This window comes from Bombus affinis, chromosome 7, assembly GCF_024516045.1.
Source record: "Bombus affinis isolate iyBomAffi1 chromosome 7, iyBomAffi1.2, whole genome shotgun sequence".
Classification (NCBI taxonomy): domain Eukaryota; kingdom Metazoa; phylum Arthropoda; class Insecta; order Hymenoptera; family Apidae; genus Bombus; species Bombus affinis.
Genome location: NC_066350.1, coordinates 9,755,763 through 9,772,628, shown reverse-complemented (window position 1 = coordinate 9,772,628; position 16,866 = coordinate 9,755,763). Strand labels below are relative to the sequence as shown.

Genomic DNA, 16,866 nt, shown 5'->3' with positions numbered 1-16,866 from the left:
TGGTCGAATTGCTGCAGAGCCGGTAAAGGAGCGAAAAAGGGGAAAGGGGAAAACGGGAGACAGAGAGGGAAAAGCAGCAACGAGAGAGCCGATACTTAATCCTCCCTTCGTTGGCCCACCCTCGGCAGGAAATCAATAGAGAGGGACTCGCTCCATCCCTCCTCCTGCCCCCTGTTCTCTTTCTCTCCTTCTTTCTAGCTCTGTTTCCACCTCGCTGTCCTTTCTTCTTTGCGCTCCCCTTTCTTTTTTTCTAGCGTAGCCGCGGCACCGTTCGAACTTTAGAAACAGCTCCTTGTTTGTCCCTGTCGCGTCTCCTTCTCCCTTTCTTTTTCCTCTCTTTTTCTCCCTTTCTTCTTATCACGATCGGCACTAATCGTGAAACGTTCAAACGATTGTTCTATTCGATCGCTGTTTGTCTTTCTCTCCTGTCAGGAACGACATAGATCAATGTCTCGAACAGCCTCCATCTACTCGTTCGTTTGACAGAGATAATCGTTAGCCGGCTCAAACGTTTGTGTTCTCCACGCGGGAGTCAAGGTAATTCGATCAAAGGTTATCGATATCGCCGGATTAAACAAGATACTGGAAGGGTTCCTGTCGAAACCGATTTTCCTCTTTGCCGAAAAAAAACCTGGCCAGGCTGGTTCGTGGCAGTCTTTTAAAACGATTCAGGTAGCTTTCTTCAATGAGGTCGAGTTACACTGGCTCGCCTCTTTTCTGTAGCCCTTTAAACGGAAACGACGCCGTATACCGGCCAACAATGGATCGATGTCTGACCGGTGAACGAGCCGCCGCTCTTGTTTATCGGCTTTGAACGTGTCTCGATAAAAAGACGATCGGTAACTTTCGCGTTCGTCAAAATACGGTCTGCTCGAGTCGCTCGGTGAACCGAAAGCAAAACAAAAGTATCGCCACGTAAACGGGCGATCGTTGCAAGAAGCAACTGCGCGAGAATGTCGCTCGGCTCTCGAGGATGAAAGAAGTAGAAGAAGCGACGCCTAGGAATCTCTCTTCGTGGGCGGTGAAAATCGGAATTTCGTTTTTATCTGGTCGGCGTGTGTGCCGAGGTGAACACGGGGACTGAAAGGAGAGATAGTACACGGTGATGGGCGGCGCGTACGCGTGACGTAGCGGAAGTCGTGCGTCACCAGTGACGTAGGCAACATCGAAAGAGGAGGAACGTCCGAAAGAGGCCATTGACGGGAGGACTTGTTGCATGTCCTTTTCTACATGATCTCTGACGTCTCTCGATCCTGTCCCCGGTACAACCATAGCATAATAAATGTAATTCCGAGTTCAATCGGAAAAATCAAGCTGTTTTCGCCTTTTCATCTTTCCTCCAGAATGAAACGCTTATTCTTTATCGTAAAACCGTGTTGTCAACGTTCGTCCAAAGTTCGAACTGATCAGATCAGATTCCCTCGCGCAAAGACGGAACTAAGTAGCGTAGACTTGTTGCGCGTACCTTTTTTTCCCGCCTGGCTCACGATATTTCTTCCATTCTACCGTCAGTCCTTGGATTAACGTAACGAATGTAATTCTAGATTTGGTTTGACTTAGGTTTGCGCGTTGTGAAGGTTTTACGCGAAAGAGCCTTCCTTCCTCGACGTTTCTCGAGCAGTCGAGAGTAGAGAGCACGTAAGATGTAGCAAAGTAGCGTAGACTTGTTGCATACCCATTCGCGCATGTGTGTCTCGGATCTTCGTGTCGCGGTAGGCCGGGGAAATGGGGAAAGTTGGTCGTCGTGTTTTACGACAACCGAGGGCGTAAATCCTACTTGATCGATTTGATGGCTGGTCGGATGGCGCGTCCCTCAAACGCGATTTGCCTACGAACTGACACGAATTTCAAGCTGTACTCGTTGTTCTATGCGACTCGGCGAAGCGTCTGCTTTCGAATCGACAAAATCGAAGACTTGGCGCCACGGCGTTTCCCTGGCAACTCCACCGTTCCGCGTCTACGAAATTTAAAAGTAGCTTTTAATTTCGCTTTAATCAAGCGCCTGTATCCTTTAAATCGAACCACCTCTCTATAGCCTGGTTTAGTGTCACGTGAGACAAACGAGATATCACGATTAACTTGATTCCATTGGCCTCTAAATGAGTAATTTGTCGCCTAATGAGAACGTACATTGTGATCTTCGTTTGCATAATCCTCCCTGTTTCTCCCTTTTTTATTTCTCAGATAAGAAATAGGGGAGAAAAGACGATCTATTACCGCGTGAAATCTTCCTAAGCGGCTTCGAACGTAGTTTTCCCCGATACCGTTGCAAAGCGATTCCGCGACACGATTTGAATATTTGTACACAAACGAAAGCACGAAAATAAACGCAGAGACATATCAGATAACGGGAATTTTATACGTACGAATAATCTTACGAGTTATCGATTCGGCAGATAGTACACTACCGCACAAAAGTATGCGGACTCTCGTTTGTCTTTGACGAGATACGTTTTAAGTACAGAATTATGGATAAATCGAACTGTAATGACCACGTCTCTTGTAATCGTCTTAGGTACCTATAGCAGAATATAATTCTAATCCCAGTAATAAATTAAGTTTTTAAATTTTCTTAATCCTAAGACAGATCAAGAAGGAGTATCTTCTAAATAGAAACATTTCCGAAATTAATATTATTAATGATACTTAAATACCAATATATGTACTAAACGGTAAAATATATTATTATCGTTTTGTTTAATAGATGATTTAGATTTATACTTCTGTTATTTTGTTATTAATTTGTACATTTTAGTGAAATTTACACATTGCTGCTACAGATCAACCAAACTATCCGGATATTTATAAATAGTACATAGCGAGTGTAAAGTGTGAAATATGTTTGTCGTTAGGTACATCAGAGTTACGAATATCCGGGAAGATATCTTAAATTTGCTAAAATTTGGCTGCGGTTTTTCCACTTCATTTGCATAATATCCACTTGCTATCGAAAGCATGATCATTTTTCAAACGACGCTCGATACGATGTACATTCACTTCTCGTCATGAAACAGGATTCAACCGCAATGCCGATGTTTCCTGGTGTTCTGTTTCTGTACGGTTTTAACGCGTTTCCTGTATAACAAGGAAAATAAAAATTTCGTTACTCCGAACAGAACGTACGTTACGTACCACGTACGTTATTAGTCGATAGACCGGCTTTTTGCACACGTATTTACTAGAAATTAATGAATGTAATCTTATCATTAAGTGTCATTTCCAACGACGATAAAGTTCATTCTGTCTCGTATAGATTATATAAACGATGGTACGACGCGAATTCTCGTAAACTAAACTGTTATATTAATGCAAATTATAAAATTTATGACGAACCGCGAATATTTAGCGTTCTTTAATAAATAATATTTTGATTTTGGTTGTTGAGAACGTTCAACATGATTAATTGGTTTAAACGAAAAATAACATGCATCGGCTGTCGCGACTCCGTTACCGTACGATACGATACAAAGTATACAAAGTATATTCGATTATTTGCATAATCGAGTAACGGCTCGAAGTGAATACGATTAATATTTATCATCACGCGTGTAATGCATTTATGCTCGATTCGTGTCGTTGGGTAAGGTCGTGTACGAGTGGGAATTTAAATCGTATTGCTAGCAGTCAAACAAAACGTGTCGATAGAAGCTTTCGATCCTAAAATCACGCGATGTATAAAGTTCAATATACACGATTGAAGATACGTATATGCATAGGAAAATCAAGTTCGATATTTGTCAAAATGTTTCTTTGTCGTCTATATTGAGAAAAATTATTAATTACAGAAATTACCTAATACCCTATCATTGTTCATCTGCTACTTAAATAATACCTTATTTGAGAAAACAAGATGTCTAATGAAATTACGATATCTATTTTAAGCAGTTGATTCACTTTGTTTGATTCGTAAGAACCGATACTTTTATTCGTTAGTCTGTGTCTCTATGTAAATTCGTAAAATTAATCACAGTAAGTGCATCGGTGAAATTCGTCTGATATCCAATCCGTCGATAAGTAAGGTGCACGGTTCGGTGTCGAGAAATGCCGGGAGATGGCGACTACGGAACAGGTGCACTCGACCAATCGGCGTGCGCGCAGTCCCTCTTGTCCATCTACCGATTGGCGCTCTGGCGGTGTCACGAACAGCGATCTCAATATGGCTTCCGCCACCGCCAGCAAGCGACAGTACCTCCGAAGGTGACATCGAAACATGGTGGAATATTTAAGGGTGCGCGAATCGTCGCGCGTGTGAAAATCGCTGGTGTGACCTTGTCGTAACTCGCATCATCGGAATTAATTCGTGTGCTGAGGAAATAGCGTGTATGCTTGAAAAACAAAACATTACCGAAGGAGTGAGAGAGATGGAGAGACACTGTGTTCTGTCTCGATGAAGTGAGACAAACTGCACGCACGGGCCTCTGGTTGGAGAAAGATAGAGTGACAGTGTGATACATCGGTTCGTTACGGTGGAGGTTTCTGACACGAATGTGTATCGGTTGAAAAAGCACGGAATTCCGTGAGCTCGGTCGTGCTCGAGACGCGGTTTGACGCGGTGACGCGAATGTTGTAATCGGGGAAAAAAAGGGAGTATCAAATCTTTCAGAGCGCGGTGCGCTCGACACATACGTCGAAAGCGTGGCTCTGCCGGTGTATGTTACGTCCCGTACACGCCGTATCGTCCTGACTCCGTGTGTACGTGCAATCTTTCGGTGTTGAACGTTGAAAGAAGATAGACAGACGGGTGGACGAGCGTGGAAGAATGAGAAAAAGAGTGGAGAGGCACAGGGTGTACATCGACGGGCAGCACGACGACGTAACAGAGAGAAGAAGAGGCAAAAGAGCGAGCGAGTGAGCCAGGCGACGTTGCCAGAGTTTTCCTTCTCGCGTTCCCTACCGTACAGCACGTCCCTTCGTGTGCTACGAGGAAGACCGAAACGGAGAATAATGTGACAAGGAGCGAGAGAAAAGTAGTGCGAGGAGCCAGCGCAGAGACACGAGTGCGACAGAGACAGGGGGGAGGGTATTACACCGAGTAGCGTGAGTCGCGCGAAAACGATCTAGGGAATTTTTACGTTCGATCGTCGGATTTGTCGATTTCGCACCCAAGTTTCGTTTGTCGCGATTCGTGAACACCACGAGACGACTCCCAATGACGTACACACGAAACACGTGACACGCCGAGTTAGGCCGATCGACAAGCCATGAAGAAGCCACGGTAAGTTTATACAGTACAATCATCGTTCGCTACTTTGTATTTTGCGTTTTACTGCTCTCATTGCTCGCGATGACGATTTCGATCTCAAAATGAAAGAATTATTTCATTTCGGCGATGATATGTATATACATTTTCTAAACGAAGCAATGGACGAAGAGGAAAACACGAAAAAGATTGGCTCGATAATATCCTATTATCCCGATAAGATATTCTATACGTTACGGAAAGTGGCGCGTTTAACGTAGCAGCTCGCTGTAAATAGGGGTTAGCTTGGCGCTGTGCTGGGTGTCAGCGAATTTTCCGGCTGTCGGGGGATTTAGATTCGTGACTACGTCATTGTATGCAGGAGCAGGTATATTCACGTCGTGGTGGTAAAATGACGCGATTATGGGGGATGAGTCAGAAGATTGACGTCTTGTTTATCGATCTTGACACGGTTAGATGCCCGTTGATCGCATCAATATTACTACGATAACGCGTTTGGAAACGAACGCCGATCTTTTTGTCGAAATGTGTGCCCCACATAATTATTTTTCTTTGTGTACATCATTGTCTTCGGGCTTCTCGCTGTGAAACGAGAGGGCCTGTTCGTTGCCGATTAATTCATGGACGATTTCATCTTCCGACGACGGCCTCTATTTTTAGCGGAGCATCTACGAGTCCTACTTAATTATCTCTCGGCTATTGCTGAGAGTCGCGTGGGGGTCGCTAGATACGCATTTCCCTGCAATCCATGTTCTTTCACCGATCTCTTCCTCCATTTTGTTTTCGCAAACTTTCCCAAATATCTTTTTCCGATCTTTACCGATCTTTGACGATTGATTGACGATTGACAAAATCGACGATTAAACGATTAAATAACGTTAGGAATACATAGTATCGAAGTAAAGTTAGCGCAAATTTTTACAAACATTCCTTTATTAATAATTAATAGATATACTATAGATGTTCGTGAATTTACAGAAAATATAGCAGCTCGACAAAGCGCAACAGAATACACAAAGATATATAAATTATTCAATGCACGGTACTCGTTACAATATTTAGCGAACGAAGCGAATCTCTACTTAGATCGCATTTATAAATCTACATAAATTTCCACGAACGTTCGCAATCCAACGATTGATTCTAGTTGATTCGGTTTAGACGACGATCACAATTACGCTATAAACATCTCGAGTATTATCGGGAATTGTATCGACGCGGCAAGTAACGAAAGAAGGAAGACGAGAGGAAAGACATGCGTGCTTCTCTCTGAGAGTATGTGTGGTGCTTTGTGGCGCGAAGCATCGACCATCGGAGAGGAGTATCGCGTGTGGAATTCGAGCGACGAAGTGGAGAAACGACGAGAACGTTCCAAGTCTCGCCGCTTCTTCGTCGCCGACAATCCGACTGATTGAGAGTTGCGCATGTGGATAGATTATCTAGGATACGAGGAAATATTTAATCGAAGAGGAAGAATCATCGCATCGTTTTGGCGACTCTCCGATTTGGAACGATTCTTGTGATTTTGAACTTGGACCCTTGTGTCGTGATTTTACAACCGTCACTATTGTACTCAACAATGTACTCATCTCTGTTTGTTCATGGTAATCACAGCTACCTAACACGTACGAAATTATTCTTTTGTGTTATAGATGTATATTAGCTTCGAAAAATTTCTTACGTAAGTCAAGAAAGGTTTTGCTTTCGTAATTTTAGACGTGTCTTTCTAAAAGACTTTTCGTTTTGTAAGACGATTTGAGGGTGCGTCACCATAAGCCTTAGTCATTGTTTGTATATAACTGTACACATGATGCAGTCCAGGGACACTGAAAAACAACAGTCATCTAATGTATTATGGTTTGTAATAAACTGGTGAGGTTATCGACGATATTCGGGGATTTGTTCTTGTTTACATAGGATAGGATTCTTACCTGTTGAGCCGAGAAAAACATTCGCAATGTTACTATCTATGGTGCGCGCAATTAGGTGATTCAAACTACAATTTCCTTATAATCTGACAATTTAAACAATGGCCAAACGATCGTTGATTACTTGACTGCGGATATCTATACAAAATCATATCTTTATGAACATACTTAAAGAAATAGAGCTTAACACGTGTAAATATATCTGGGATTAATTTGAATTGAAAGTCGAGAATCAAATGTGTTCCCGAGGTATTTTACAGATTTTACATTCTACAAATTCAATCAAAAAAAATTTATAATTATTTAATTCAGAATCTAGTATTTGAGAGTAGTATATAAATTTTAGCTTTTAGATTTAAATATTGTTGTTATTTCTGTATTCAGAGGTAGGATCATATTAGCTATTATTTTATTCTTTGGATAAATCTATCACACCGTTCTGAGTCGAAAAACCTTTATTGCACTTTCACATGTACACGGACTAGAGATAAAAACAAAAGAACGTCTTAAACCTATAGATTAAATCTATGGATTGTATCTAGAACTATCTTCTAGTTACTATTTATTATAACTAGCGCATTTGCATATGGATGGCGAGCACGAACTCACGTTGTCATTTTCAACAAATATCGTACAGATATACAAGAAATAAAATATTATCCACGATGAACGTTTTGATTCAATTCACAATGATAGCGAACGTGTCGATGGAAAATTTCTTTTATTAACAGAATACTATAACGAGTACTTCGAATATTTTCTACCTGTCTACGTACCGTGTACATTTTTACATGAAATTTCTCATAACTACATAAATATCCGCAAGTAATCAATGTACATTAATTAGAATCGTTAAACGTCAAAACCGTATGTCGCGTCAATCTCGTTGGATTTCACGTTTTCACCGATCGAACGACGATTCGAAATCAATTATCGCTTATTAGCGTCGACTAGGTGGTACGCGAGTCGCTTTGCCAGTGGCAGGTTTTTGCAGCACAGCAACAGATTCTGACGCGTTCCCGTTTTCCCAGCTGACACTTGTCTCGACACCGGATCCCAGTGCAAGTTACTTTGTTTGGACGCGAGTTTGTGCGATGAGAAATTTCAATCGCCATGCACCACCGAGTGTGTGTTCGTTTCTTTTGATATTGGATCTCGTAACCTGTCCAATCTGTTTCGTTCATTTTTATTCCTCCCCTATAACCAAATTTATATCTAGTCGATCCAATGGCTGCGCGACAAAAACTAGAAATATGAGAATTACTTGGCTTCGACGGTTTTAATTTCAATGCAGAGAAACGCTTTCGTGTCTTTTTAAAACTCGAGTAATTTTCCAACGATACGACGAATATACTGTTCAACGATATGACGAATCGTGTATTAACAAAGAAATGTGATTAACGCGACACTAGCTACATGGGAATGTTAATTATTAGTACGTAGTATACACGTTTACTCTTCAAATATTCCAAGCTATCGTGACTTTTCCTACAAACGTAACAAAACTCGTAATTTAAGAGCTTGCAGTAATGAGGAGGCAGCTCCAATATTTAAATCGTGTTTAATGGAAGAGAGAAAAGGATACAAGTTTCGTATACAAAAGTGTTAAAGTTTATTAATACGAATATCAGCTTGTTGAAGTGGTCACCACTTCTAGGAAAACTCCACATCTGGTCTTTTTAGCTTTCTCAAGCGCTGAAGCCATCGACAGCATATAGACAAAAGAATAGCAGGGAGGCAGACCATAAACAGTAGACAGGCGACGTTGGCTTCGGGGTTTTCAGTTATAAAGTAACACTGCCAGCGTGCGGATCTGGACCAGCTCAAATTGTATTCCTATATTTCACTATTAAATTAAATATATATTTTGTATCTTACACTTTATCCACGCGTTTTTCTCTCTTTATATACCGAATAACCTCAACACAGCTGATTATAAATTTATAACACGTTTCAAAAACTGATTGGAGTTTGGTCGATTCTCTGTTGATTTTCTGATGCTTTACCTAAATTACTGAAAAACGTAGCTACTTCTTCGTTACAGTATATCCTTCGTACGAAAGTCACACTCGATATCAGCCAGTCTGTCGGAACGTGGAACAAAAAGTTGATCACGAATCGGAACGATACGACGCGTGAGTAATTTCAAAACGCGCGCGTCACGGTTTCGCGCGCACGCGCGTTCGCTAGCTCGTACCTACAGCAGAGCGTGTTCAGGATCCGATCTAAAACTTGCACATACCTTTAGAACACTTGAAGTATGCCAGCGAATGCCTAGCGAGCCGACGTAGGGGACATAAAGTATGCAGAAAACGAGCACCGTTCTACGCTTGATTTTATTGCTTATTCACCCCGTATAGCCACGATGCCTGCCCTCTCGTACGTGTTTGGAGTCGATCTTCTCCTATTGGTCTACAGAAGTACGAGGGTGAGAGAGGAAAAACGCTCGATGGCCATAAAGTCCCGCGAACCATTATCGCAAATTTAGCCGCTATCGACTCGCGGAGATCTAATTCAATCTCGTGGAATCATCTCGTACTTCTTCCAGTTTCTGTTTCGCGTCTAATTTCACGGCTCGTCGTCTTCGTGGTCGCGCTTGCTCGTACCGCGCGATTAAATCGCGATCGCTCGATCCACGGTATCGTTAACGTCACAAAGATCCGCAGGGTGTAAACTATTACCGCGAGGGATGGCGTCCGACGTGTGATTTCGCGCGTATGGCATCCATTTTCATGGGTTGCCAACTCGATAATGTCACCAGTTTCCGATTAATCCCTTCACGCATACATTTTTCCACGATGTATCAATCCCTTTTTAAAAATAATTTCCTTTGTACTTCACTCTTTTATAATGAAAAATAGCTACCGGTGTAAATGGACGTGCAATATCAGGTTGTTCAGGAAATCTGTAACGAAAGTTAAGAAAGATTTATCTGCAGTTACACTTTGTACCATCTACGATCTCTCGAGTTCCTTCTTGAAAAGTTTATCCTCATTTTCGCCAATGAATTCCTTCAAGTGGTAAACGAGATGCTGTGTCAGCGCAACGTTACTCCTTAATGGATCGATCTCCTTATTGATCGCATTCTACCTATCTCATCGTCTCTAATCCACCCTAAATAACGGTAAATACCGTGTCTATTTTCCTTTTCATCGCTTGTTTCGTAGTTTTTCGAGTCCGTGAAACCGTTCGTGGCCTCGAACGTTGATAAAAATCACGATCCCCGTTACCAGCAATAACAGCGCGCTGGCGAAGAACAATTATCGGGATATACTTGTTTCGCTCGTTTGTCGTTGCGTTCGCGGAAGCTCTGGGCGATGGGGACAAACGTCGACCCGAGAGAATCGTTCTTTATGCGATCCTGCGGTGTCGCGTACGGGTTTATATAGTTAGAAAAGAAGCCAGGTGATGCATCGGAGGTAAACGAAAGCGTGCAATCAAAGAGAAAGAGAGAAAGAGAAAGAGAGGGAGAGAGAGAGAGAGAGAGTAAGAGGAAGAATCAGTTCGGAGGGCACGCATTCGCAGCGTTGCCAACCGATCGCGTTCGTATGCGTGCGTGTACACGCGTGCGAGCGCAGCCGTGTTTCCGCGCGATTTGTAATGCAGTGTAACGTGTTCAGTCGCTCAGCACGGCCGCATTACCTGCCTTTGTATTTGCAAACACGGTGTCGGACATAAACGTCGTTGGTCGATGTGCATAGGGATCGAAACGCACCATGATCGCGTAAAATCGATCGAGAATACGTTCATCGACCTGCGTTACACGCGATTTTATTTCTTACCTTTTCTTAGTTTTCGTCGAAAAGTGGAAGAATGGATGGGGCACCGGTTGAGCAGATCAACCAGCTGATATCTCAACTAATAATTATTGCAGTCAGTAGACTGTCGTGGCGTTTTATCGAATTCCGGGGGAACAAGCGATACCAGCGACTTTATCGCGTTGCCCGAGGATCGTAAACAGGAGCGTAAACGCCGGTGAAATTGTCAGAGCGTGATTATACGTAGCTCGGCCACGATCGAGTAGAAAGTTATATCTATAGCGCGAGGGTAATGTTGGAAATCGGCAGGTCGCGATGAAATCGACGTCTATCGCGTTTATTAAATTAGCTATTTAACAGGGTTAATCGAGCTGGGTAATTAACACACAACAATATCGATAATAAACCTGTTAGAAGAGAAGCTGGGGATTCTGACTCGATGGTCGCGACACAGGCAACGCATATACCGTATTTTCTTTGTAGCACAAATTTACGGTGTAAAACCCTGGCTTCGCGCGCTCGCGTCGCCTGTACCTTCCAACGAAAAGACTCGCGGGGAATTCGTAAACGCCTCTATCGAATAAATGCCACTCGATTTCGAAAGGAATTGCAGATTCTTGGAACAGGCGTTTGCAAGTTTCTGATCTGTGTAATATCCACGTAATTAGGGCTACTCGAACATTGTGGATGTCAGCGTTATTATTAGCGAGTACAATGGGAGGAAACGCTTAGAGTACCGTTAATAATTGATCATTTTCAAGTAGAACGGGGCCTTTTGTTTGTCGATCCGAAGCATTGTACCCGAGACACTGATTCACTGGGATAAAATCCGTCTTATTCGACGCGGTTGTACGCACGTTGCTCGCTGTATTCGTTCCTCTGTCCGCTTCGGTATATCTTCACGCGTGACACACGCGCACAATGCTCGTGTAACAACGATAGAGCTCTCTGGTACGGTCGTCAGACGATCTCCTTCCACCTCGATTTCCTATGTTCTACGACCTTCTCGATCTCCTCCCCATAGTCGACGATAAAGGCTGTGGCTGACAAGACATTCTGATAAACGGAACCTCGTTCATCCGCCTCGTCGTTGCCCTCGTCGTTTGCAATTTCGGAAACTGAAAGCTACCGGTTGTCTATTCTGCTTAGATACACCTCGAGGGGTATTACCATCACTCGAATGACAATCGGATTACGCATCGACGAGAACGAATCGATCCGACGAACCTTGGTTCGTTGTCCTTTGCTCGACGATTTGTCCATTGTAGTTTTTCGGTCGATCAACCTTTGATTAGTTTTACACGACTATTGTATGCTCGGACCAAACGAGAAACACAAAGCAACGATATGTACGCGTTTTCAGAATAAAATTCCCCATTTAGAATTGTTATGGTACGAAAAAAAAAAATACGGTAATTTCCATCGCAGAGTTACTGTACGACTATAGAAAACTAGCTGTACGAGTTTTCCAATGCATTCGAACGCTTGTAGACACCTTTTATGACTGTATCACGTGTATTATATGAAACATATCGAAATTTCATTAGCGCTGTTACGAGACTCGACAATTACGATTATATTGGTAAACTTTGAAATTGGAAAATGTACGTAGAAATTATTACTAGAATTAATGTATTACCGTAACTCTTACAAATGGCTGTTTTAATCAGATCTAGATCTAGATTTAGATTTCGATTTGATTTAGATTGCACGGATACGCGATATTCCGATCGATGAACTACGTTGACTATTATGTTTCATATGAAATCAGCGGATGTCTTGATACTTACGAATATGAGCGTACGTATCTAAAAACTAATCAAATAGTACACCTGCTTGTACACTGTTAAAAAAACAAAACAACACAAAGAAAAAGAAAGAAGACCAGTTTGAGAGTCAGAGAGTTGCATTGGTGTTTCTCTTAGTTTCCACGTTTAAGGATGAAATGCTGCAGGAATCGCGTGAAAAATTGCTAAAAATCTTCGAGAACGTGATCGAGTAATCCACGATGTGATTCGCGAGGAAGATACTAGGTATGGTGGTGGGTAAGATACGAGGTGGCTGGTATTATTCATGGATATTTCCCGAGGAAACGGAGCAATTCCGTTACCATTCCAGTAAACAAAGACCGTGAAAGGTTTACGATGCTTGTACGCGTGCACGATGAATCTATAATGGAACGGCGGCCAAAGTGGACGATTTTTCCCTCTTTCGCGCGTGGGAGAGAGTAAACGTAAGGGGAAGAGCAGCGATGGAAAGAGCAACGGGAGGAAGATAGACGTTGAAGATGAAAGGTTGAAGACGCGCCGGTTGTACCCTATATCGATTTTACCGAGTATTACACACCATACCGATTATATTTTATTTAGTCGAACCAGTCGCCGAACGACTATAGTCTCTCCATACCGTCCAAGGGAATACTTTTTATTTCCTCTCGTGTTTTTACTTCTCGAGTGTCCCTTTGTTCCTCGGACTACTCGATACTGCAAGACACTTTCCACTTTATTATTATTGTACATCGATGCGTAGGAACATCGTTCCTCGGGTGTTCCACGAGAACCCTGTTAAACGCGTTTCTCCATCTCAGTAATGAATGTATCAACGAGCTCCCCATTGAGAACGATCCAATAGCCCGCAGAAGGTGTCGTGATTTCAGCTTTTCCTTTACGATCGCAAGAATGGTGTACACGTAGGTCGTGTTTCGCGTGGGTAGAAATGGGGTGAAAAACGCCTCTTAAATCTGACCGTGATAAACGGAAACATAGGGTTTCGCGGCGTAAGCTGGTCGTTTTGCACGGTGAAGTTGCGAACATCGTGGTCCCTACCCTTTTCCCCGTCTTCTTATTTCCATTCTTCTCGAGTGAGACGAACATACTGAGAAACAGGTAGCCGCTATCAAGCGTAGGTGGCTCGTTACACGTGGGCAGATCTTGGATCAGAGTCGATTCCAGTAGTCCCCGATACATTTGATCCTAGTAGAACGAAGCGTTGTGAATGGGGAGAAGAACAAGCGTAACCTTTAAGTCAAACGTAGTTGAAACGGTTCCAAGGCTGGTAGAATAGGTTGCAGCAAGGTGGTCTATCGTTGGTTGGACGTTTTCGAGAGCGCCACCGAAATCATCCTGCTCTCTATGGCCACGGCTTGCGTGAAATCGATATTACTCCATTTCATTGGCGAAACCCCTTGTTCTCTGATAGAGCTTGCTTCTCTCTCTCTCTCTCTCTCTCTCCCTCTCTACTGGCTTTTTGCGAGCTACACTTCAGCGCCTGATCGTAATTATCGTCCCTTGTCATTATCGATCGAGCTACTAATTAATGTGGTTTAAATTTGTCGACGCCTATCGCGAGAAATAACGATGCACCGCCCGATTGACGGCTTCGAAACGCGTTTGTCACTGGGATTTTGATCCGACCGATACGGATACCGATAATTATTTCGTCGAATGGACTGGTTGGTCGGTAGTGTCGTAAGCTATAGAAATGGGACCATTTTACCCATTGAAAATACAAAGTAGACGACGCGCGCGTCTGAACTACTCCAAACGACGTACGTGTGACTTAGCCGAGAATGACAGTGGATCGTCGTTCGTTTCGCGATATCGTCGAGGACCATATCCTTGTTCGCCGATCGTTAGCCAGGTTTAAGCTGCCGAGGTCTTTCGCGATTTCTAAGGTTTCTCTTCGGAGACATCTTATCCCAGTTCATTTACCTTCTGACCAGAAGTACCGTTGGTCGAGGCTGGGGAGCGGCTGGAGGAAGGGTATAATCGAGAATCGCGAAGGACGCCTCGGGAAGCGGGATTAGAATCTCGCCACCCTATTCCAGAGCGACGAAGTTGGGTAGGAAAGGGGGTAGAGAAACTCGACGTCCGTTCGAGAACGTCGTCGACGAGGGAGACCGACCGTGCCCGCTGCACGCCTGAAATATTTTCATAGCAATCTTCTCCGTCGATTAACCTCCGTCTGTAGCGTTGCTAGCCCGGAATCGTTTATTTATTAAACCTAACTGCCGGTTTACCATATTTCCAAGTAGTTACCATCTGACATAGTTTCAGTTTTTACGTCTTCTTGTCTCTGCCCTCTTTTTTAAAATTATTCATAATTAAAAATGTACGAAGAAGAAGTAGTTACTGCGAGATAGGGTTATTTAAGTTGATAAGATGTTCGAGACAAGCTAAGTAATTTGCCTTGTAATTCGATTACTATCGATTTTTAAGCGACTACGTTTGAAGATAGAAGGCTGACTCGTTGCTGGCGCAGTGATAAGCAACGAGATACACGGTGTACAGTTCGATGGCCATAGTTTTATCCGGGGATATAATTTCTACGTACTTATCAAAAGCAAAGAAATTCAAGTAAGAAAGAAGTTCTCTGTCGTAGTTGTCATAAGTAATTCAGTTAGCGTATCTATATCGTTTCATGCCTGAACGACGTTTGTTCTTCGTTTTATCAACTCTTACGTACATAATACGTGTTCGTTGTCTCAAATCCTACACAGGGTTGATCGAATCGCTGTCTCGTTAATGCGTTTTTTTCCAAAGTACACGATACCTTGTCGTTCTTTCGTTGTTATAATAAGTATAAAGGACTAATGACTGATCGTAATACACAGCAGGTTTGATTATTCCGTGCAAAGTTCAAGATCGAATTTTAAAATATTCAAACGATTTAAATAACTGCATCTTAGTTCGTCGAATAGGTTTAAACTTACAAATAAAAGTTAGATCAATTTTCAATCGAGCGCCTTTGAAACTAGAACTCGGATAATTGTTTGACATGATCGTCTGTTGATTCCTTTGACCGGCTCGACGAGGTTCTAGGGACTATGGTTCGTGATAAAGCTAGGAGAGACGCTCTTCAACCAGATTTTCCTTTTTCCCCATCCAGTCGGATTTTTCTCTCCGACTTTGGAAAGAGGCCTGCGATGTGACAAGTCTCGTTATCCTTTTGTACCGTAGCCGTTTCGTGCGATGCGATGCATAATGTTTTAATTGGATCGGCTGTTTAATTCGAACTACGATTGATACTTAGGGGATGGTTCAGCTGACGCGACGTGCTCGCCGCGTTCTATCAGCGTGTGTCCCGTTCGAAGGATACGAAAAAGAGTCGATGGAAAAAGAGAAATGGTAAAAAAAGAAGGGAAAACGTGCTCGTATCGCTTTTCCATTCGCGGATGCTTATTTTTCGCGTGTCACGCGCGTGTCCCTGTGCCAGGACAGATGGACGCGAAAAAGGGAGACGAGGAAATGTTTATCGAATCATGTTTTCCCTTTGTCTCGATAACAGCGTCGTTCATGCGACGATCAAACGTATTTGCTTTGCCGCGAACGATCGTTCCTGCGTTTCAAAAAAGAATATAGATTTCCGCGAAAGTTGAATTTTCATCATTGAAAATTTGCTCGTCCAACGTCTTGTTTTGTAATTGTAAATTGGTTTGCTTCGTTTCCTTCGACGATATTTATGTTAACGGAGATCGCGAGAAAATTCCAATCGAAAACGATGTATCGTATCACGGCTGAATCTTTTCTGCCGGTTGTCGCTGACTGGATTTTATACGAGGAACGACGAGAAACAGCTCGGAGAACCCTGACAGTGTCGATCGTTCGCACACCGTTAGTACGACTCTTCCGATACATCGTATTAACCCTGTTGGGTCTTTTCAGTCATCTCCGATTCGATTGTATTTTTTTAAACGTTAAAAAACATCACAGTCTCGAAAGAAATACGAAGAAATTCCGATTGTTACGAGTGATCTCCCTCTTTAATGTTACGATAAACATCTCCTTTAAACGTTACAAACTCTTCTTATTTGCTAAAATAAGAGCATCGTCGAGATATTAAATAGTATTGAAATACAAAGCATGAAACGTAGAGATTCGTATTTTACCTTTTGTATCTTTCTTTTTTATTCGCGTATCTTGTTGTACCTACATACCTATTATTTATTACGTTTATCAAAATCGAACTACAATTACTCTCA

The 16,866-nt window shown here is 42.6% G+C and overlaps 1 protein-coding gene across 10 annotated transcripts in view; it reads left to right on the top strand.

Moving 5' to 3' along the window:
• LOC126918311 (AF4/FMR2 family member lilli) overlaps nt 1-16,866 on the top strand; it is a 169,130-nt gene that overhangs the window by 22,044 nt on the left and 130,220 nt on the right. Inside the window, exon 1 of one of the 10 annotated variants that reach the window (XM_050726035.1) lies at nt 4,005-5,215. The exons of the other annotated variants lie outside the window; for them this stretch is intronic. Coding sequence (XP_050581992.1) covers nt 5,202-5,215 — 14 coding nt within the window. The 5' untranslated portion in view covers nt 4,005-5,201. Of the gene's footprint in view, nt 1-4,004; nt 5,216-16,866 lie in introns of those variants that run through there. 10 annotated transcript variants of the gene reach the window in all.